Source organism: Dermacentor albipictus, chromosome 5 (genome assembly GCF_038994185.2).
Source record: "Dermacentor albipictus isolate Rhodes 1998 colony chromosome 5, USDA_Dalb.pri_finalv2, whole genome shotgun sequence".
NCBI classification, from domain to species: Eukaryota; Metazoa; Arthropoda; class Arachnida; order Ixodida; family Ixodidae; genus Dermacentor; species Dermacentor albipictus.
The window spans coordinates 82,261,665-82,285,100 of NC_091825.1; the positions used below are offsets into that span (position 1 = coordinate 82,261,665).

At 48.1% G+C, this 23,436-nt stretch overlaps 1 protein-coding gene across 1 annotated transcript; it reads right to left on the bottom strand.

Annotated features, from left to right (window-relative positions):
• Nucleotides 1-13,013: 13,013 nt before the first annotated feature.
• Nucleotides 13,014-22,034, bottom strand: LOC135910784 (innexin inx2-like). Its single transcript, XM_065442880.2, has one exon. The coding sequence runs from the start codon at nt 21,121-21,123 to the stop codon at nt 20,038-20,040; it is 1,086 nt and encodes a 361-aa protein (XP_065298952.1). The 5' UTR covers nt 21,124-22,034; the 3' UTR covers nt 13,014-20,037.
• Between the last annotated feature and the right edge of the window lie 1,402 nt (nt 22,035-23,436).

A 23,436-nucleotide genomic window follows, 5' to 3' on the forward strand; every position in this document is an offset into this window, starting at 1 on the left:
CTTACCATGCACGCCAGGATAACTTACTTCTAATTATAAAAATTAAAAAAGAACTATGCGGTTTTACGTGCCAAAACCACTTTCTCATTATGAGGCACGCCGTAGTAGGGGACTCCGGAAATTTGGACCACCTGAGGTTCTTTAACGTGCACCTAAATCGAAGTACACGGGTGTCTTCGCAATTCGTACACATAGAAATGCGGCCGCCGTGGTCGGGATTCGATCCTGCGACCTCGTGCATAGCAGCCCAACACCATAGCCACTAAGCAACCACGGCGCGCACTTTTAATTATAGCCTAATAATCTCCAACACCCCCCCTCCCCAAACCGTTCTATAACCACTGGATTCTCGGTCATTCGTACTTAGTGGGCAAGCTCCATCATACGAACAAACAAGCAAGCAGACAACAGTGAAGTTTACACTGGGACAGTATTGTGCTATCGCAGCAAGCGAATTCAGGGACTGAATGCTGAAATGCTGAGGAGAAATGCTGAAGTCTGCTGCTTGCTTGCTTGCTTGCTTGCTTGCTTGCTTGCTTGCTTGCTTGCTTACTTGCTTGCTTGCTTACTTGCTTGCTTGCTTCAGGCGAGAGATTTCATTGACCAAAACGTCGTCCATTGTGCTTCGTTGAGCACTGGTTGTAAACCCTTTCGTCGCTCTCGGCACTCTAGGCAGGCCCATAGTAACAGCTGACACCGTCAGCAAACTGATTTCGCCTCGACACCTGCACTTCGAAAGCGTCGCAGAAGCGGACTAAACCGGTGTGATAATGTTTGTTTCCGTTCAGCGAACGAACGAAAAACAAAATGCATCGTAAAGTGGAACGCCCTTGCGGGCTGCTGTCAACGTTCGACGGCTATCCCATTGTTCGCTAAAAGGCAGCCTTCAGTCTCGTACCACTTCTCTGTTTCCGTGCCAACACAGGCGCGTTTACGCCGGAATATATGGCGTCCCACTTCTTCACGAGCGTCATATACGCTTCCGCAAGATGGCACGGCTCCGCGCTGTACTAGCGAGTTTTGACAGAACAACGTAGTATTGCGCAGCATTACGCTTGCGGTCGTGCGTCATGCTTCGCTCTCTTTCGTAAATTCTGCCACTTTTCCAGCGAGCGTGTGTACAGCCGGCTGCAAAAGTTTACGGGATGCGGAAAGACAGATATGAATTTCTGCACTTTTAAGGCTTGGTGCTCCCAATTTAACGGATCACTGTTTAGGTCACTAGAACTAGTCCACAAACTGAAACTTTGAAATCGAAGCTGCATGCTCTCGCCTCGTTTTCGTAAATTATCTGTCTCATTGACTTCTGTGGCTGACTGCCCTTGCTCGTGTTTATTTTGTGGAAGTATTATTGGGTGTGCGAATATTCGTAATTACGAATACGTGTCGAATATCCTTCGCTATTCGATTTGGACTCGATTCGAGAACTAGCGATTCGTAGTTGTTGAATATTCGTTTCTATTCGAGTACTATAAGGGACAACAACAGCTGTCGCAGTCTACGGGCAGAAGGACCGATACAAGTGGATATTCTTCCGAATAATTAGGTTGCAGAAAAACTGCGGTTGCGCAGACACCCCAGTTCGTAAGCAAACACATGAAGGAGTCGTGGATTCATGGTTACGAAAATTCAGCGCGATGGCAAGGGACAAAGAAGGAGTTGCACAACACGGGCGCTGTCTCACAAGGGAAGTTTTATTGGGACCTTTGCAGATGAGCGGTATCGAGATTTTCTTTTATAGAAAGGACTCCATTATATTAAAGGTTAAAAGCAATCCCAGGATGGCAGCGGTTGTGAGTTTATCTTGCATATGAAGTGACCGAATGTGCAAAAGTACCCTGACATATGCCCGCCGTCACCATTACGTCATAGGCGCAGCGCTGTGCCAACCCTACCTACAATCCCTCTTCCCTCCGATCCATGACATCATGCCCAAAATTTCCATCGCTAAGGGTGGCGTGACGAAAGCGGCGGCGTCAAAATCACCATGGCCTATCGGGGGCATCCCCATTAGATTCTATGGATCGGAGTGAACAGGCCTCGTGTAACCCAGGTGGTGTTGGCTGTGCGTGCTCAAATCAAACAAACATGTATTTAAAGAAAGAAACGCTTGTTGTACTTTTCCTTTGCAAATAAGCGATCGTTTTGAACCTAATAAGCGCACATTAATAAAGTGATCTGATACTCAAAATAGGGAAGGTAAGGGGAGTTAGGAGTGAGAAGAAGGGGGATGGGTTGATGGTCAACGTAAAGCTGATGCCAGGATACCGTTAATGTATATTCGGTACGGGTGTACGAATAGTAGAATTTCCGAATTGAATTGTATGCGAATATCCTAAAAAAAAATTACCCGCAACTATCGAATCCAATATGGAATATTTTCTCATTTATATAAACAAAGTGAAATATGACGTTTGCACGGAGTCCGTCCGGTAAAAATAACGAGGCCTATCTGCGTTACTTGATACGTTCGCAGCCAGACATCCGGTTATATTAAGAGCTTGGAAATGAGGAGCAACTGCTTTCATTTATTTGGGGTACCATGGCAACGAGTAACGAGACAAGCAAGTAGCACTTCATCTGATGCATGTACAGTATCGTGTACGTTGAAGGGGAGATCTATGTGATACTGCAGCATCGTACATTGTTGAAAGGGATGCAAACATGTTGGGACTGGCCAAATAATAATTGAATTGAATTCTGGGGTTTCACGTGCCAAAACCGCGATTTGGTTACGAGGCACGCCGTAGTGGTGGACTCCGGATTAATTGTGACCACCAGGGGATCCTTAACGTGCCCCCAATGCACAGGACACGGCCGTTTTTGCATTCCGCCCCCTTCGAAATGCGGCCGCGCGGCTGGGATTTGATCCCGCGACCTCGTGCTTAGCAGCACACCACCACAGCCGCTAAGCCACCGCGGCGGGTCAGAAAATAAGACAGCAAATTGGAATATAAGCTGCCTAAAGGTGAGCCATTCTCTTAGAATGACTGAAGTATTTAGCAGAAATAGAGAGTACTGTGCTATCACTCAGCAACCAGTACCTCTTGCGCAGCAACCACTGTTATCTCTCCGTAAAATCATTCGCAACCGTCCTCACTTCAATCGTTCCCTCTCCCTGGAGACTCCAATAGTGTTAGTTGTCTCTTATACATTCGAAAGAAACGAATGGTCGACAATACCTCATAGTGCATTCTCGAATCAAACACGAATCGAATATAAGGGACTGTTCGATTATTGTTCTAAATTTCGAATATTCGCACACTGACCAGATTTTTCAGCATTTGTACTTGTTGTGCATGCAGCTTGAAACACAATTCGTTGTTGAAAAAAATAAAGTGTGCATACACAATGCACATGTTGGTGTCTACGTGAAACGAAGATTTTGTGAAGCCGCGTTAATGAAATGCTATAAAACTGTTCGCCTTCTGCAGCACATTTTGCATTATGGCGATCATGTGTCTGCCCGGCAGGACGCCAAGACTATGCAACCCACTACACTGCGGATTACACTGCCTCCGGGATCGGCCCAATTTATTTCTGTGTTTTCTCCGGGATCGGCCCACGTACTTTTCTTGGCGATAAGCCGAACGAGCAGACGTGCCATAAGCCGGGGAAAGAAGGCGTATAGAAAGATTCGCTTAAATAAAGAAATTGCGCGCTTGAACGCGTATATTATTAGTGCATTGAGGACGTTTAGGTACCCGCTGTTGTTTCACTGCACAATTCTGAGAGAACGGAATCGGTTAACCGGCACATATGTTGGGACAGAACTGATGGCTATGTATAAGCCGATTCGTTATGTGTCAGCCACGGTTAGCAAAGTCCGGGAAGGTTCACAAGGAAAGCCTTGCTTTAGAATCACACTGTGATAGCAGCTACATCGATCATTTGCCACGCCGGTGAAATGCTCGTCCCACTGGTATAGCTCTCGTCGATGCACGTACGTACCACCAAAGAAGTGCATTCAGTGCCTTTTTTTCGCGCGATCCATGCTCTGTAAGCTTTCCACGGAGACTGTACCTAGCGTTGAGGTTCCGGTGCGAAAATTAAACCATGAATGGAAAGTTGGCGTAGGTTCTCTTACGGTAATAATAGACCTTCCTCGGTCGCAAAAATGGATATATATATATATATATATATATATATATATATATATATATATATATATATATATATATATATATATATATATATATATACTGTTTGTATATGCAGGACCACTGGAGGCTTGGGCCTCGTCCAACGATAGAGATGAAGATTCTGCTTACATGCCTACTGGTGGATGTCATTTAAACATGTGGCTCGAACCTTGTCACGTGAAAATGTGACTTGATTGCACACACTAAATCAAGATTTCATTATTTTGCCATTATTATGACTCGATAGAAAATGCACTCGGGATCATCCTATCCGCCTGAATTTCTTGTGAAGCTCTTTTGAATAAAATTGTGTAACCTTGGGGCGCTATAACGTAAAGCTATTCCAAACTTTTCTATGCAAGTGCACTCTACAGACAACGGCACTGAACTATGGGCCGTGCAGCAGGCCCGGGATGCACTCGAAAAACACAAGCCTCACGACCCACCATAAACGGGCCGAACAAGGGTAGTGCAGGGTAGGGCATATAACCCTGTGTCGACGCTTGGCCAACGTCACGACGCGTTAAACCGTCGGTTGCCGGCATTTTAATAAAGTTATTCCTATCCTATCCTATCCTATCCTATCCTATCCTATCCTATCCTATCCTATCCTATATATTTCAATTCTGCAATCAGCCCTCCCCGATTGGTCAAAAACTTTTCTGGACCATCGCCACTTCGCCGGTCTGTCACGCGATAGCTCCCCATCTGATAGCTCCCCATCTGATATGACGTGTACACACTGATTATGTATGATTTGACCGAACAAAAGAAACATAGTTATTTCTGATTTGACGCCTTTTCGCCATTAGCCCTCTACTATTGGTCAAAAGTTTTCCGGCTGCAGCCACTTCACCTGCCCGTCAAACGACGTCACAAAACCGCGAAAACCCACCGCGTCAAAGCGACGTGTACGAGTTAAAGATGCATTAATATGCCGAACAAAACTGAATTAATTTCTGAATAGCCACAGGCTGCCCCGTTGGAACAGTTTAACGTTATTGGAATAGCTCAACGTTATAGGGCTCTTTGATGCATTTATCAACAGTACATCGTGATTGCTGAATGGAAAGGATAAATAATATGTTACCGATAATGTATTTTTCTCCCGCACTATACTTAAGTATTACCGGAAGTCCCCGCTAAAGCACTCAATGCGTGCACTACCGACAGATTAAGTTACGCTGTTTCTCGCATCAATGCGGTGAGAGTGTGACACGCCCGATCTCTGCTAAGCCTTTATGTGACGACCGGTCCTGGGAACGACACTGCTACAGTTACCGGAGCGTGTCGCCTTGTCGCATGAGCAGCAACGCGTGCGAGAAAAAAACAAAAACAAATGGAGAACTTTGAGAGCGGAAGGAATCAAACGTTTCCTTTATTGAATGCCGGGACGTTCTTTGTCTATCGAGGCTCCGCGGCATTTAGAGCGACGTTGACGAGAAATAGTATTTTTTATTGCGTTAGTTTGCCTTGCGGCATGAAAACAAAGTCTTACACGGAAGTGTGCACACACGGCTCAGATGGCGTCGACGAGCCGATCGCAGACCAGGGCATGTCCATAGCAAGTGATGTAGGTCTGCCTCCCGTACTGGAGCAGGGCAGTGTGGACATATAGAGGAGGGGACGATATAGCCCTATATACTGCACCCGGATGGACGGTGTGACAGCCGCACTCACGCCAACTCTTCGGAGCGATACCTCATGTTGACGGGCGGGGCCACCCGGGAGGTCAGAAACACACAGAGGTATAAGAGCTCGCGTGGTGCGCTGAAGAATTTCTTTCTGAATGTCTATTGTTTCAGAATGCGGGAGCATGAGCAGAGGCAACGGGTGCACAACCGTCAAGGGATGGCATGCGCGTGTGCCGCGGTTTGAGCGGGAACACTTGATTGACGAATTCAACAGACTCGAACCGAGTGGACGAGTCGTCGCACAGCGGTGAGAGTCCATCGCTGCACCAGCTCAACGATCGACGCGACTGAGTGAGCGCACCGCTCGCGTCGAATCGGCGTAGAGGATCACGCTTCTTGGGCTTTGCACCTTGGTGATTGGCCAAGGTGCAAGGTGCGATTGGCCAAGAAAAGTATATAACAGCTGTGTCTTACCAGTACTCACGTACGGGGCAGAAACCTGGAGGCTTACGAAAAGGGTTCTACTCAAATTGAGGACGACGCAACGAGCTATGGAAACAAGAATGATAGGTGTAACGTTAAGGGATAAGAAAAGAGCAGATTGGGTGAGGGAACAAACGCGAGTTAATGACATCTTAGTTGAAATCAAGAAAAAGAAATGGGCATGGGCAGGACATGTAATGAGGAGGGAAGATAACCGATGGTCATTAAGGGTTACGGACTGGATTCCAAGGGAAGGGAAGCGTAGCAGGGTGCGGCAGAAAGTTAGGTGGGCGGATCAGATTAAGAAGTTTGCAGAGAAAACATGGCCGCAATTAGTACCTGACCGGGGTAGTTGGACAAGTATGGGAGAGGCCTTTGCCCTGCAGTGGGCGTAATCAGGATGATGATGATGATGATGATGATTGGCCACAGAGCGGTCAGGCCATCGCGGAGTGCAACTATAGCTCCGCCAGTACCGAGTGTAAGATGTGGGGTCGGGCATGAAATAAGTGGTAGCTGGCTCATGCGGTCGTCCGACTCATCCACGCTGAGGACGTTGTTGAAGGAAGTGACTTGTTCTCATCGAGAACGAGGAATATGAGATTTATTTACGATATCTGCATGAAGGGTGGAGAACGTTACATTTCATCAGTCCAGCATGACTGAGTGAGCATGCACACCGAAGAGCCGACAACGGCTGCTTAAAAACAATGTCTTCCCTAGATCCCTAGGTGAGAGAAAACTGCCGTTCAGCCTTTGACCAATGGGAGCGTCCAAAGTCATCGTAATCGACCCGCCTTTGAGGGGGAGGGTTCACACACTTACTTCCGCACTTTGGTTTCACTGAACACACCGAGGTGAGAGAGTTCTCGTAGACAGAGGTCTTGACCCGAGCAGGCGCCTCTTGATCCCAGAGCTGACCCCGCAGTCAGTAGCCGCCGCGTCTGTCCATTGACTGTGACGACTTCTGGGGCCCGTGACGGCTTCTGGGGCCCGTGAAAAAGCACCGCAAAACATCCTCTTCCAGGAGTTCTCTCGTTCCAAGCAAACCGTGAAGGCGTCAGCGAATCAACTAACAATACTCGGCCCGCCGAACGTGGCTAGACATGCCGGCGCCGTTGGGCTGTTGAGGCGGCACATTGTTGTTTTTACAAAGCGAGTCGTCGTAGCGGGCTGGGAAGGGTTCGGAGGTCGCGTCTCCAAAGATCGCCAACCCCCACAGGCCGATCGTAACAAGGGGTAGCATGCGACGTGACACCGTAGAGGCGTGGGAGCGAGTTAGCCTTCTGGAGAAGCAAAGCCCAGACCACCCAGACAGAAAGTTTGCGAATGCGCTGGTTGAGCGCACCAATTTTTTCTGTCAAGCCTCGACACGACAGCAAGCTGAGCTAGAATTGGTAAGGATTCATTATGCCTCGACAGTTCCATTGAATGACACCTGGAAGCGACATGCTGGTGATGAGGCAAGCTATATTCGAACGTTAGCGGCTAGAGCAGCCGACAAATTCTGCCGCTGCTGAGCTACAAAATGAAGGAGTCCTGTTGTAAACAGAGCACCACAAGAGGCAGGCACAGATTCAGATGATGGAGATCCCTATTCATGCATATTCATGCTTGATCGAGTGACTAGTTGGCGTATTAGGGCTCGACGCTGCATTAGGCGACGTAGTTCTTGCATCGATGCTAGGCGTTGATCTAGCTCAGCTAACGTGGACTCCGTGTGAAGTTCGTTCATCGGCGTTGGAGAAGGCACGTCAGATCTGTCTTTTCAGCTACATCACTATAAGTCGGCTTGCTAAGAGTCGGAATGATGGCTTCTACTTGCTTAACGTCAGTATGTCTTCTTCAAGTAGTACGAAGCGATTGGATGTGTGAACCCCACCAGTCGGTGTCAATGAGTTCGCCACTTTGTTGTTTCTCCGGTGACTCTTAAGCTTAGCCTTATTGGCGTGTCACTTCGTGGGGTAGGCCTTGTCAGTGATTCCATGGTCATTCGATTTACATAGGCCACACTTGCACGTGCTGGCTTCTTCAGGTGCCATGCTGGAGTATGATACATGTGGACAAAAGGTGCGCTTGTGTCCCAGTCGGAAACATTTGTAGCAATGGACCACTGCTGGCCGATAAGGGCGCAACTGTTCAAGACAGCTGTAGTAAACAATGCGCTCATAAGGCTTTGTAGGACCCAGAGAGGTGGCTATGCATGTGCGTCCTTGTCCCATGTAACGGGCACAGCCACCTGATGCGAGGAGCAAATCAAATCATTCACCAAGCTCCCTGGGTTTTCAACAGGGTCCACACCGGCCACAACATAGCGCCGAAGGTCCGAACCAGATGTCAGGTAAGCTTGGATTGGTACTGAGGATGTTTCAGAAGTGGCCACAGACTGCAGCGTCCGGGTACGCTCCACGTCCTGGAGAGAGCGCACCCAAACAGATACAGTGTTCGTACCTCTGTGGGTGGTAAAGCCTTGAAAGTTAATAGACTTGAGGCAGGAATTCAGGGCATGTCGGAGCGCCCGGTTAGAGAACAACGTAACGTCAAAGCAAGCCAGGTGCTAGATGGCCACTTTGTAGAGCGGCTCCGACAAACGTAACGAGGGGAACGCTTCTGGAGCACTAATACATCCCCGCTTAGACCTCAGGGGTGCCATCGATGTGGCTGATGCAGGAGACGACGCGTCTATTCGGCGTTTACCAGCACTGGTAGAACATCGTACATCCTCCGTCGGCACAGAAATGTCCATGTTTGTAGGTGTTGCAGAACAGTCATGAGACACTGTCAGCGTTGCATTCACGGCAGCCATAAGCGGCGACGCTGTCGGGTACAATTGGAGAATCGCTGACACGCACGAAGTCAACGCACCTTGTCGACTGCGGGACCGAGCGACGCTGCTGGGAGCCAGGCATAACTTCTGAAGAGCGGCCGGAGCTCCCCCTTAGGCCTTGATCCGCGCTGATGACCACTCGAAGAGGTGCCAAGCGGTGTCTGGATGCCGCACAATTCCTCGGTATTGTTTTTTATGCGAAGCATATTACGAGAGCTCAACCCAGCTCCTCAGGCGCGGCGGTGTCGCCTTCAATACCACGTGACACCGTGACGTCACGACAGAGGAGAAGTGGCTTTGGCTCAACTCTTGCAAGATGGGCTGGGTGGGAATCGAACCAGGGTCTCCGGAGTGCGAGACGGAGACGCTACCACTGAGCCACGAGTACGATGCTTCAAAGCGGTACAAAAGCGCCTCTAGTGAATGCGGTGTTGCCTTAGAAACGAGCTGTTTATAAGGCTCAGGCGTGCGTCGCTTGCTCAGGCGCACATTTCGTTGCCGCGCCGAACGCTGCGTTGCTCGACGCTCACCGCGTCCAATGCGGGGCGCGTAGTCGCTGCGCCGTACCTCATTGTCCTACACCCCTTGGCGGGTCGACGGGAACGCTGTCGCGTTCCACTCTTGAAGGCGAAGCAGAGTAACGCATGAGTTGTTTCTTCGTCTAGCCGAACCAAATATAGCCAATCAACAGCAGTTCACCAGGCTAAACAGTGGTTCAACAACTAAAATAAAGGCTAGTATGCTTCGCATCCTGGGCTTAACCTTACCTAAGCCACAGCCATTTTTTTTTTTACTGCAACGAAATTCCCAGTGGTAGAACATTGCGCATCGAAGCGAACGAGACACCTCTGCGATATTAAAAGGACTCGAAAAAAGGACGATGAAGGTAAGTTGGATTCGTAAACTATATACTAATTCAATGCTGAGAACGTCAGTCTTAAACATTAGCAGAATCTACCGCATATGCTCAAAATCTGTTTTGCAGTGGCGTGAAAGCTACGTGGCGCGTCAGGCAACCAGAGGAACCAATTTGCGGATGATGACAATCGGCGACGTATCAATCCACGCCTCTTCCACGCCGCTGTCACTATTATTCAAAAAAGGAACGTATTATAGAGGCAATTATTTAGGATGTTTGAAATTAAACAAACATTCACGCATGCGTTTGGCTGTGCTATGTATCTGCAATATAACTGTCGCCCGAAGCACGGAACTACTGAACACTTCCAACAGTCTACTTTCAAGGGCTGCGCAGTATCACAGGGAAGAAAAAAAATCACGGTTATAGGCCCTGCTACGCCTCGCACCATCTCAACCCTGAAGAAGGAGCCGGTCAAGCTACGAAAAGTCGGGTTTTACAGTAAGTTTTCGTTGAAGTTTCTTTATTATTTCATTCGCATGTTACCAGCTGCGGGCAGGGGGGAGGGCACAGATTTCTGCCGAAAGTTTACCTTTGATTCTATTGCGTGCAACAGGCTGATGGTGAGGCGTAGATAGTTAAACAATGAACAAGAACTAACTTGCATTCTGAAGTACGAAATTCCGGAAAGAAAACATTCCTCTTCATTTCCTGCGCTTGTAAACCATACCTTTTCTTCCTAATAAATTAAAATCAAGTAGCCAAAGAATGTGCCCCTTGACTAAACCGATTTAGTGCTGTATCCCGCAGCTTGCAGCAAGTGACGTAGTTCGCGCTCCGTTCTCACGCAGACGCGAACTGCGGTCTTGAGGGAAACCTTTGATTGTACAGTAACAGCTATAGCCGTGTAAGCCGGAACCGTCTCTGAGTGGTTGAAGGCCAAAGGAACCTGTCTTATCCTTAACGCTCAACTTCGGCAAAAGTTTGTTTCAATGCTCCCCTCCAATGCATTCAGCTATCCCGCGTGTTATGGAAGGTTAAGTGGTTCTTCGAATGAGCTCACCATTGCGATGGCCCTGCCGATCTCTTGTTCAAAAGCAAACTGTTTCCTTCTGGAGGCATGGTGACCGCGACGCCAGACGTTGAAGTAATTGATTGATTGATTTGTAGAGTTTATTGGCACAAGGGCCAGATGTGGCCAAAGAGCGCCAAGTCGATGATCTGTGCTTGTCAATGATATGTGGGTGTTGATTGTGGGGAGTATATGATACATGGCTGCATAGTGAAGTAATGCACGTTGAAGTAATGCAGGGGCTACGGCACCAGGAGAGCCTGAATGACCCACTCGCGAGCTCGAATCTGCTCGTTTAGGACTAACTGCGACTGCGCAGAGACGCGGACGACAGGGCTACATGCGTACGCAGGAGTCAATTTTCTTGAAGCTGCAATACAGATCTGTTTGCGTTTAAAAGGACACCGAAACCTATTAGGCCAAGCTGAAGGGCCAGGTAATCGATTTCAGGTGCGCAAACCGTCGTTTTTCTTAGAAGGAGCTTACACACTCAAGAACGACGTTCTAAATATAGGGCACGTTTCGTGCCGCCACTGTGATGTCAGCTACCATAACGTACATTTTCGCGTTCGTAAATGTCGAATTGCAGTCAACCACTGGGCAACAACCACCACACGCCGTGGAATACGTAGGGCACATTTACCAAGACGCGGTGGAAGGTGGCCTCATGGCCACTATTACCTCCGGGTCCATAATTTCTTGAACGGGCCCTGTCGCAGTAGCATGGTTCGCTTGTGTTCCCTACAGTGTGGCGTTTCTTTTATTGGGATAACAATTATGAGGACACTCCGAATGAATGTTTGCCTTCCTTGTCGCCGTCGTTGTGACGTTCCTTCAGCATAATTTCCAAGTGCAATAAGATTCCATTACACTTTCGCGCCGTATGCTGTGAGTGCGAGGATGAGCCGAGGGTGATGGCGCGCTACATGTAGAAGGCGCGCTAGAAGGGAGGCAGGAGAGCACGCGCGTATCCTGGTCTAGCCAACACCACCTAGATAGCACAAGGCCTGTTTACTCCGATCCATGACGTCCCGCTACCTGGGCCGAAATTTCCACAGAGAAGGCTGGCGTGATGAAAGCAGTGACGTCAAAATCACCGTTGCCTACTCGGGAGCATCCCCATTAGATTCTATGGCAGTCGGACCAGGTAACATGACGTCATGGATAGGAGTGAAAAGGCCTTGCGCTTCTAGGTAATGTTGGTATAGCCCGGCCGTGGGAGCGCATGGCGCGGCTGAGCGCATACGCAGCCGGCGCGCCCTAGCTTGGAGGTAGTCTGCAGCGGGTGCAAAGATGGGCGAGCCGAGATGTCTGGTGGCTACATGTGTGCCATATTCCCGGGAGCCTACTGTTAGGTGTCTCAAGTTTCGGAGACGCTTTTTTGAATGTTAGCAGTCATCGAGTGAAATCTGTTCACGTTGGCCTCTGCGCGCGTGACACCATGCTTGGTAATTAGCAAATGTTTACTGCAATCCGTAAGACCGATGAAACTACGAAACTTTTTTAAATGTACATGTGCAATGTTTTGCTGTCGCTATTAATGCTCCGCCTTTCAGACGCAAGTGTGGCTTTTCTTGCTTTGGCAGCAAATTTTTATTATAATTGATTCCTTGTACTTTCTCGCGTTACTATGAGCTTTACACAATGGGAAAGCTATCATGCTTAGCCTTCTTACGCACCCTCACACAACTGTCACAGTAGCTCTGTACAGCTGTATTTTTTGAGCATCTGCGATAAGCATGCAATACATTGAGCAGTAATATAAGCTATCTTTCATAGTGGTGTCTTGTAACCAAATCTGTTAATTGCTGCCACTGCAAGTCATCTGCAACTGCACCAATGAGAAGCATAATGCCCAGTCACACTGTGCCCTAGAGACACTAATACATTCGAAGCAGCCAAATCTCATTGCCTACACTCCAGCCTGTTAGAGTAACTTGGCTCCTGTGATATGTGTAGATTATAAGCTTCCAGGGGGCATCACATGCTACAACAATGGCCATATTTTTTTCTTTATTACTAAGAAAAAACATCCATCATTGAGGAGAACACGAGTCACGCAGAGCTATAAGGCACTGCATGACAGTACAGGTCTCATATAGAAAACCATGTGTGATCCAAAACCATGTACAAGTTCACAATACACAACCACAGCGCTCAACATTTTTTCCATTCTTAATATCATACCAACGTGAACAGCTCATGCATACCGGTGACCACAAGACATATTGCAGGTATTTACTTGTACCAATTACTTGGACATGCCAAGCATCAAGATGGATATGTAATGAAGAAAAAATGGTCCCCCTTATACACAAGTAAACAATGAAAAGCTTCCACAGATGAAATCAAATATGAACTAGCCCCAGACAATCATTAATGACACATCAAAAAATTTGTTCTAAGCTTGACGTAAAAATAACAAATGAGGGAACTTGAAAATGAAGAACAGAAACCAGATGAACAGTTCTGTATTGGCTCAGGACTGTTGCATTCATTTCTTGTGTCACAAAATCTACAGATTCAATGGAAGACTACATTGTTCGCTTCGCTCTAGCTGGTCAGAGGAAATGAGTATGTGTGCATATTGAAAAAAGAAAGATAAAAACAATAAACATATACTGGATGCTACTTGTCACCTGAATAAATAGAACCACAGTGAACATGAAACACAGAAACCTTACCACAAAAAGTGACCATTCCCATAGCTTGGTTGGCTGAGAAAAACAGCTTGTTATTTGTCGTGCCACAGGCTTACAAGAATGGTTAATTTTGCGACTTTGCAAGTTATAAGAAAATAAGAAAAAATGACAGAGGAAACAAGTGTGCTCACCAACACTCGGCAATGTGGACATATGATATCTGTGTAGTTTCACATTCATGGCTACACATAAATGTCAGGAAATTGTCACAAAACATTTTTCAAAAGATGCATCACCCTGTCTGTGAGATATGATTAGCATGCAACTGGGGCAGCAGCCAGCCACTTATCATCCTGCATCATTGGATATTAATACTCTCATGACCACCCCTTATAGCTGCTACTAAACACCCATTGAGATTTCTCATGCAGTCATGTACAAACTGCTTTCTACTCTTGAGCACTGGCAGGTTAGCTTTTGTATATAAGGCAAAGAAGACATGTCTCTTCACATGTTTAAAAATTTCTCAAAATACACTAAGTGTCATATTCACAGAATTGTCCGTGGTGTCAGAGAATTGTCCGTGGTAACATGGAAATTGTCCCATGTCAAACAGGCAAATTTAGTGACATTTCAAGTACATGCCCTTTGCCTCGCTGAGTGTCGTTTCGGAGGTGTGGTGCTCAACAGCAAAATGAAATGTCATTTGGGATTGATGAGAACGAAGACTTAAAATTGTACAGCTTGATATAACTTAGCATTTTAATTTTTAGAAGCAGTTACTCTTTTATTACAAAAATAAATGCTTATTTAGAATAAATCTTGCAATAAAAATAAAGATATCATAATGTTGTTAACGCACCTATTTGCTTTGAGTCAATACATGCACGGAACATATAGAAAATCCAAAGAGTCAAAATGGCGGAATCCGCCTGGAATGAGTGTTTCAAGCTTATTCTGGCTTCATTAATGCCACAGATATGTTCACAAGCTCTGAAATTATGAAAAAGTGGTTTCAGAATTAGTGCCGATTCTGTGGTGAGCATTTATTTAATATTACTGATGCACTGTTACCAAGGCTACACACTTCAGCACAATGAAGTGAGTTCATTGGATGCAATTCCTGGCAAGTGCACTCCACAGCAAGTGTTATAAGACATTGCTATCTGACAGCCTGGGAGTGACACTAAAGGCAAAGTGCATTCGCTTGAAGTGTCACTAAATTTGCCTGTCTGGGGTATAAGGTGCACCTTAATGAAATGAAATGGGACTCACCAACAAACAAACCGTAGTAACAACATGGACAACTACACACATATGTCACAACAAGAACTTCACTGCTTTATGATATCAATTACTCAATTGTAGTTCTACTGTCAGCATCTGTATAGCATTACAGTTTAAGAAACTCAGCACTGGACTGTAATATGCTGTGTACAGTATAATGGCCAGGGCTTCTTTAGAAAGCTGTGTTGGGAATGTTCAGATATTGGTCACATGTCATAGAGGTTGAAAATTTGCATAAAAACTGCAGCACAGCAAAAACTTAACTCTAGTGCCTACACAACAGGCACTGCCTGGTCCTTGATTATTGCTTACATACACGAATGAGAATGAGTTCATGAAAGTAACCAAACTTGCCACATACCATGAACAATTCCCACGGACAGCTCTCGCCAGTGTGAGAGCATTGGAAACAGCACACATCATAACAGCTCCACTCACGCAACATACACACTGAGAACTAAAGCAAACATTTCCACCAAACTTCAAACCTTCACTTAATTGCATGGTGCATCCACTACATGATAAACAAAACACGAACTGAGCATTGCACCCACTTTTTGGTATTGCAGATGCTGAGAATTTGATAATATATACACTAAAAAGGCATCGAGAATGATAACATCTATATTAAGCTGCATTCCACTCACTCTGTGTTTCAAGCATGAAGTATCACACTATCTGCAACATGGCTGAACTTTGGGAAAAGTGGCAGTGTTCACAGAAGGCTACAATGCCCTGAAGTTACAAGGTTGACGATGGGAGTGCTGTAAACATCTTTCGACAGTGATATGATTCAGGTCTCCAGAAATGGCCAAAGATGGCAAAAGCTACACATTCAACAGCTACTTCAGAGCCTGCTGAAGTCACAGTACACTCAATCATACAATGCATGAAAATTTCAAAAACAAACATAGATTGTCTCCACTTGCATTACTGATATAGCAACCTGCTGAAACTATTCCCCACTCCACAGTGTCACTGCTTGCAGGGAAGAGGGCATTCGCTTTGCAGCCTCAGAATTCTCAGCGTTTAAACCAAATGAAAAAATAACTTGGCTGCATTGCATTAGTTTATACAGAAAAAAACAAAACTTTGAATGGTAACAGTGCTAAGTTGCTAGAATTAAACATAAACATGATAAGTAAAGAAGCACCTAAGTGCTCTAATGGTATTTTGACTGCACATGGCAGCAAGATAAATGGCCAAAAAGTGCAGTGATATTAGTATCCCTATCTTAAGTTACAGCACAATATAGCCAAAGCTTGGAAAATGAACCTTCTTTCGGACTCGTGTCATCCTTATTTTTTTCTCTTCACACTTCATTGCTCTCCAACTGCACTTGATGTTCGAAAACTACAAGTACACTCACTCACTCACTCCCTTTTCAAAAAATTGTGAATGCACAACTAAAGTTGCCTAAAACATTCTATAGGATATGACTTCTGACTTTGAATTAACTGTGACAACCTCTGCACAGACAAATTTATCTTGAGCTCATGCAGTGATTCAGTAAGAGTACAATATACACTTGGACACAATGTTAGCTGGCCTGTTCGCATTTCATCAGTTAGTTGTGTTTTGTATTTTGAAAGGTTCTTGCACTACCCTGGATAAGAATTCGGCACTATAATAACCCATCATGCATTACACAATGGCTGCTTCAATGCCAGCAACTGGAATATCTCAGCAAATTATGTAATCAGTGGTAGGTCCAAACCAGCAGTTCTAATGTGAATGTTTATATGGCAATGTAGCAGATGCTGAGCAATCAAAGAAATCGCCAGTTGCGCATCTCTGAATACCTCACAGCACTACATTTGACACCTTACAGCTTTGTTCTTACAAGCATACAAGGTTGATCAAATGTAACTCCAAAGAAACTCCTCAACTGGCTGCTTTCTAGATAGTCCTGTGACCTTAGCACACCCATTGCATCTATACCACTTGGGAAGTGTTGCAAGTACAGACTGTTTCATGAGAGGAATGTGTTCCTGCCCAATCACTTTGGAGCATGAACTACCTACTATCATAGGTCACACTGCGAGTAAGTGCTTATGACCATTTGTTGAAAGTCATTGCTGAAATATCATTTTCAGTGCCTGTTATCGATGGTGCTTTTTTTTTTTCACTCTCGCATGTTTCCATTTCCACTCCACAAAGAAAGAGCATGCCGAAAAAGGGTACAGTGTGGTGTGTCTCAAATTGCAGTAGAGAAGCGATTGAAAAGTTCTCCAACATAGCAAAACGAATGTGTTGCTTTTGTTGTCTTCACACATGCCACTAACTTCCGTAACGACGTTGAAAAGAAAAGTTCATTTTCTGGCACATTAATTAATGCATTGGCTGCACTAATAAAGGCCGGTACTCGAATCAGCATTTTCCAGTTTCGTGCCGATCGTTTACCAGATTCTCAGTACCTGCGCCAAGACATCTCGCCGCCACCTCACACCGCGTATCATTTCCTAGAGTCATCGCCAGCCAGCTACTACGCCACAGGTGGAGAAACCCATTCCTGCGGCCGGATACCAGTTTCAACGCCCACTGAATTTTCCGTGCACTAAATTCTAGTCGCGTGCGCTGGCCCCGGCGAGTGTAGGCTGTCGTCTCCTCTCTCGAGACAAGCGGTGGGCATGGACGGAGTCGCAGCCAGGATAACGTGGGCGCGTCCGTTGCGAGTCAGAAGCAGAGCCACGTCGCGCGTGACACCGCACGCTACGCACGATTCGCCGGGGGCCGCGAGCTGCCGGCCACCTTGAGCGCAAAAAATCCTTGGCGCGATTGCGTCATCCGCAAAGCGTCATGCGCCGCGAGGCCCTCGCTTCCGCGTAGCGAGCGAGCGTGGCCGATGTCGCTTCCTCTCTCTCCGCGCACGTTGGCGTAGGCACGGCGCGGTAACGCCGAAGCTGATTGCGATCTCGCTTTCGGATTCATTAAACGCCACCGAACAGGGGAAACTGCGGCGGATCGGGCGGATGCCGCCTGCTTGCTTTTTAGGCCTGGCGCGCGTCGCTCTTGGCATCCTGTCCGCGTTGAGGACAATGAGCGTGATGGGGACCCTGCAGGATGCGGGGGATGGGATGGCGATGGGAAGAGAGACCCCAGGTGCGACAAGAAAAGGGCTTCCTTCTTTCAATACCCCTTCTTCTCTTTTTTATCTTTAGCTCTTTAAATGCCTCGCATTGAACACGGTCCTCGGTGCCTGTCCCCCTATAGCAGTGCGCGAGTCGGGGTCTGCGACGACGGAGGAACGACAAGCAAGCACACAAAATGGCGACTGACAGAACAGATGGAAACCTGCACGAAGAGGGGAGAAAAGAAAAGCAAAACGAAGTCACGCCGCGTCCCACATGGCTGGTAAGCTGCGTGGCGCGTGAACTGAACCCGACCAAGGGCGCGTCACGCAAGTGGGGGGCCTACAAAGGGACGGCGACGCAGGAACAAAACACAGAAACGAATAACGCGTCTTTGTGTTGCCAGCGCAAAACTCTGTTTTGGCACGGAGCAATGACTGCTAAATCACGAAGCGGCGGTCTACGTTTTTTCGGTCAGTGTGTAGGTGAAATCCTTGGTCCCCTCCACATTCCTGCGTTGTTCCTTGTTTTGAGGAAAGGTCGCAGGCTATGAATTTAAAAAAAAAAAGACAAACAGCGTGAGAAAGAAGGCGACCTAAAATAACAACACATTTGGGGTCGACACAAATAACTGCCCGGCATTCGCTAATGGAGGAGGTACAGGCAAATATTTTCGCGACTTTAACGTGATCTTCAGGGCGCTCATCGGGAGGTTGAAGCTGCAACTATTGGGAGAGCCCTACGAAGGCTCAATGTGAAAGTAGAATGTACCTGCTCACAACAGTGCTGTTCAATTTCCTTTCTTTTTTTTTAATCGAAAGGGCAGCCGTGCAAGCAGCTGCTTCTCTGCATGACGTCGCCACTGGCAGATTATACCGTTTGGCATTTCGTTTTGCGGCGCCCATCAGGAAAACAATATTGGGCAACCACAATGCATGGCCCGCACACGGAGAGTAGAAAACAAAGACGCAACCAACAAAGAAAAGGAACGCTACACCGGAATAATGTACATTGGTCGAACGTCGCTACATGGGGATCATTACTTACCGCAAATAACTATTTTCGGCAACAGTAGCCTCAGCAATCTATACTTCGAGTGTACGTGGTCAGTCAGTCCAATGAGGCCGCCGTAGTACTTGTCTACGTGGGTCAAACACACACGAGATATTCGAGTGCTCGAGTAGCGCGTGCGAAAAAACGACTAGCGCAATACATTTGCGAACCTACCCACATGGTGAGGCGAACTCTGTGTTCACCATTTTCTTTTCCGATAGAAAATGTCTCCGGGCGCTAAACGAATAGCGTTCTGGTGGACGCTGCAACGAACGCAAGCTCGTATTCCAAAAGCGACGCGGCGGAGGCGAGACGTTTCGGCGCCATGGAAAGCGGAGCCCGCGGCGCCGAGCACCGTCGTTGCCTCGTATATCGATCTCCGCCTGGCAGTGTGACAGGTGAGCCACCAATGGCGACGACGGGATGCAGCCCGAGAGCGCGGTCGGCTATACGGTATCGCGTTGCCGCCCTGTCAACGAGGCCAGGGTGAGCGAATGCATAAGGCACTGGAAAGAGCGACGTGACACTAGTGCATGCGTGTGCACACTCCCAACTTGCGGCCCGCTACTTATTTCCCTGTGAGCAAGGTCGAGCTTCAACTGAGGCGGAACAACCATCCTCCCCCTCCTAGTTGCGACACGCTAACCTCCAAAGCTTCGCTTCCGCAAAAGCTCGTTTACGCTATCGACCGCTGTCGTAGCTCAAATTGAACGTTCCACCAAATGCCTTCAAGTGCTTCGATCGGAAACGTTGCCGGCGCTTAATCCGCGTGTTGGAGTTATCCCTTCTGCATTTCTTTAGGCACGGTTCCAAGTAAAATGAGCGGTGCGAAAATTTCTCGGAGCATGACTGCTCAAAATCGAAAACTGCACAGGCTACCGCGATATCGTACAAAAACCGCTTGATATGAATGCAGGAAGTCCGCGGACACTAGAAGACATCGCAACGAAGGAAAAAGAGTGGGTAATCAGACGAGCTCAAGGCTCTTGCCTTCCAAGTGCTTCTCCAGGTCTGAGATAAGGTCCCTGTAGTGGACGGGGTCGAGGTTCTTGGCGAGCAAGTCGAGCAGGAACCACTCGCCCACTTTGCAGCGATCCAGCACGCGTTCCAGGTAGGTGACGTTCGCCAGACGCGCCCGGGATTTGAGCACGTGAAACCTGGCCGGAGCCCAGATGAACAGCACCGAGCGGTACACAAGCACGAGACCGGAGAGCACTGCGAGGATGACGAACCAGAACCAGAGGAAGACGTAGATCTTCTCGTTGATGATGTTTATGGGCAGGATGCACATGGCGTCGTGCTTCTGCACATCGCCGGACGAACCGTACATGTGGAATGTGCACTTCGTTAGTCTCGGGAAGACCTTGATCATGGGATCGAAGCGCACCGACCAATCCCAATCGGTGAACTCAAGGACCTTGGTGCCGTAGGTCGAGAACTCGCCGCCCAAGAAGTCGTCCATGAGGTAGATCTGGCCGATTACGTTGACGAAGTTGAGGATCTCGCAGAGGAAATAGTAGAAAGTGTACATCTTGTGGTGACCGATGTTGTTCATGAAGTACTCAACCAGAAGCTTGCGGCTGCTCTTCCGCTTGTCGTCGCACAGGATGGGAGAGTTGAGGTCAAGCACGAGCGTGGTGATCTTGTTGCCCTCGCAGGCGAGCCACAAGTAGCGGGGCACGTAGAACAACACCGCTTGCAAGAACAGCACGAAGCACACCCACTGATAATAGCCGTGGTACACTCGCTGCTCGCCCGGTGTGTACTTGTCCACGCCGGGGTAAGGTACTTGGACGCCAACCTTCTTGTTCCAGGCATCCTTGACGCTGAACGTCGAGTGGATCCAACAGAAGGTGTCCAACACTCTCGTGGGCACGCTGTCCTTGCTAATGCAGTCGATGGGGTCGCCGATATACTGCCGACTCGTGACCAGGATGCTAAAGGCGATGAGGAGCGCGCACGTCACCTTGTAGTGCAACCTAAACACATGGTTGTCGGTGACGATCGTCTCGATCTTGATGAGACTCTTGAGTCCTCCGAATATTTTATCCATGGCGGAAACAGCTTCGTTTTCGGCAGCGACCGGTTAAAAAAATACACGGTTGTTTCGTTCGTTGCTAAAGCGGCGCGGCGACGCACACAAAGTACGCTCGCCGCCGGCAGCCAGACAAAAAGGCGGCACGACGCTCTCTCTTCCGCGCACTACGCAGACCGCTGTACGCCGCAGCGACGCAGCTGTCAAAAGAGAACGGCCTCGCCGCCGAGCAGCGAAGTTGGAACGTCGGCGGCGCGCAGCGTACCCTGCACGCAACCAACCGTAACGCTTGCAGCCAGACCACGTGACTTGCGACGACCAATCGGGTTGGGGCGAGAAGCGCGCCTCGTTTTGAACTATTGTGCGTCCCAAGCGCGTTGCCCGCTTCCTCCTCTCTCGTGAGAACATACGGAAAGGCTGTTGTCGAGAGGAGGATAGCTCGAGAGACGGACGGAACCTTTCTTGTCAGCGGGGTTCCCCCGACCCTCACGAGGAGGGCAAATGTGGGAGGCTTTTGGGGGGTGGGGGGAGTTTGCTCGGAGGATGCCACGATAATCTGGTGCACTCTCTCTCTCACCTCTTCCGAGGAAATGGCGTCGCCTCCGACTCTGCTGCTGAGCCATGCCACCATAGCTCGGCGGCGGGGAGGGCGGGCGAAGCGGAGGGGTCGTCCACCAACTTGCCAGCGGTTTCCCCGCGCTTGGGGCCTTGCTTGCCGATGGCGCGTTGCTGCCCGCTCGTTGTGTGGCCGCCGGTACCAAAAAGCGCGGGTCGATTTCGTCACTTGGAGACGGCCGGGCAAAACGCGACCAGAGACTCGGTTGCACGTGTGACGACAGCGTGCGTTGGCTTGTCGGTGCGGCAACTCGTCGTCATCGTGGCATCGTCTCGGCGCCGTTCGTTAAAAGAATGCGCCGCGTCTCCGAGTCAAGCGAGGTCGAACCGAAGGAAAGCAGTCGCAGAAATTCCGGGCGGCTGTCACTGCGTTGTCTATTAAGGGCGGGACCGCTCTGGGCGTCGTTTGTTTTGGTATTGCTGCCGCTGTCACGCTGCCCTATTTTGTCAGAATCTTTGATAAGCCCAACTCTGATAAGGCATGTGTGGGTGGCTTAGTGAGAACATTGGTAACTGGCAACACAAGAAATTCGGACGCGCATCTTCGTTTTGCGTAAACTGATGTGTCAGAACAGTAAATGAAGAAACTACGCCTGTCAGCGCACTAATTTATTTTCTTTCATGTTGCGGAACATCCTTTCTGCCACAGGCGTCACTGACGTTATACGTGAGCATTTTGGATGAAGGCTACTGGTCAATCAACCCACACATGCTACCCGAAGACACCAAAGCTGCCGGATTAGAGACCCCTGCTATGTAATGAAGGAGAAGAGAGGAAACCGAGGGATATTTAATTGAATGAAATAAATGATAAATAAACGGAAATGAAACTTTCTTTCATGTTTCTTCCTTGTTTCCAAGCTGTCGAATAAGTTTGCCGAAAAGCGCTTTGATACCTGTTGCAATGGGGCTCATGATTTCACCATCTGTTCGTTCGCATGTGAACCTATACGTGGTGCAGTATGTAGGCGCGTAGTAACTGTGAGGAATGTTCGGCAGGACGTATCGAAAATTTATTTCGAGTGTTTTCGAAAACGAAAGCTCTAATCTCGATTCTGTAATAAGTGCACTGAAGCGTCTCTTTCTTCTTTCCTTTGCCTATGCATGGAGAATGTTTAGTTTCATCAGTGAGACAAAGCTATTAGGAAAGCAACAGCGGTTTGAACCAGCGTACCCAAGAGGGTCTTTGTTGAACGCAGCTGACGTTACAATGACGCTGAAGTGTTACAATGACGTACGACGCGAAAGCAGCTGAAAACTCAAACGAGAGCCCACGCGCCCTTCTCGGAGACGCCACTCTTCTGGGCAGCAGAGACGACGTCACAGGCAGCCGCCTCTGCGTCACACGCACCGCTTGCAGTGCGCGAATAGCCAAGAGCAAATTAGTTTCGGTTTTGCTTCCTCGTCACTTTTGTGAAGCAGTGAACGACCCGGACCTCGGGAAGGAACTGACAGAATTGTCAGCCTATATGCCAATTCAGCAACGTGCACGTGCATATCCCATGCAATCGCACGAGACAGGTCGCAATAGCTTCTATCGTAACAAGAAGTGACATTGTGCAGATTTCGTCAGATGGGACGTGTCAGACAAGAAGTGCTGGCAGGAGATGAAGAAACGATGTCGGCATGCGTAGAGGTTGTGACGGCTCTCTGGTTTCGTTATATACGCTCTCCTCGTAGTTTTTTACCTCACAGTGAGCTAATTAGCTAAGCTGA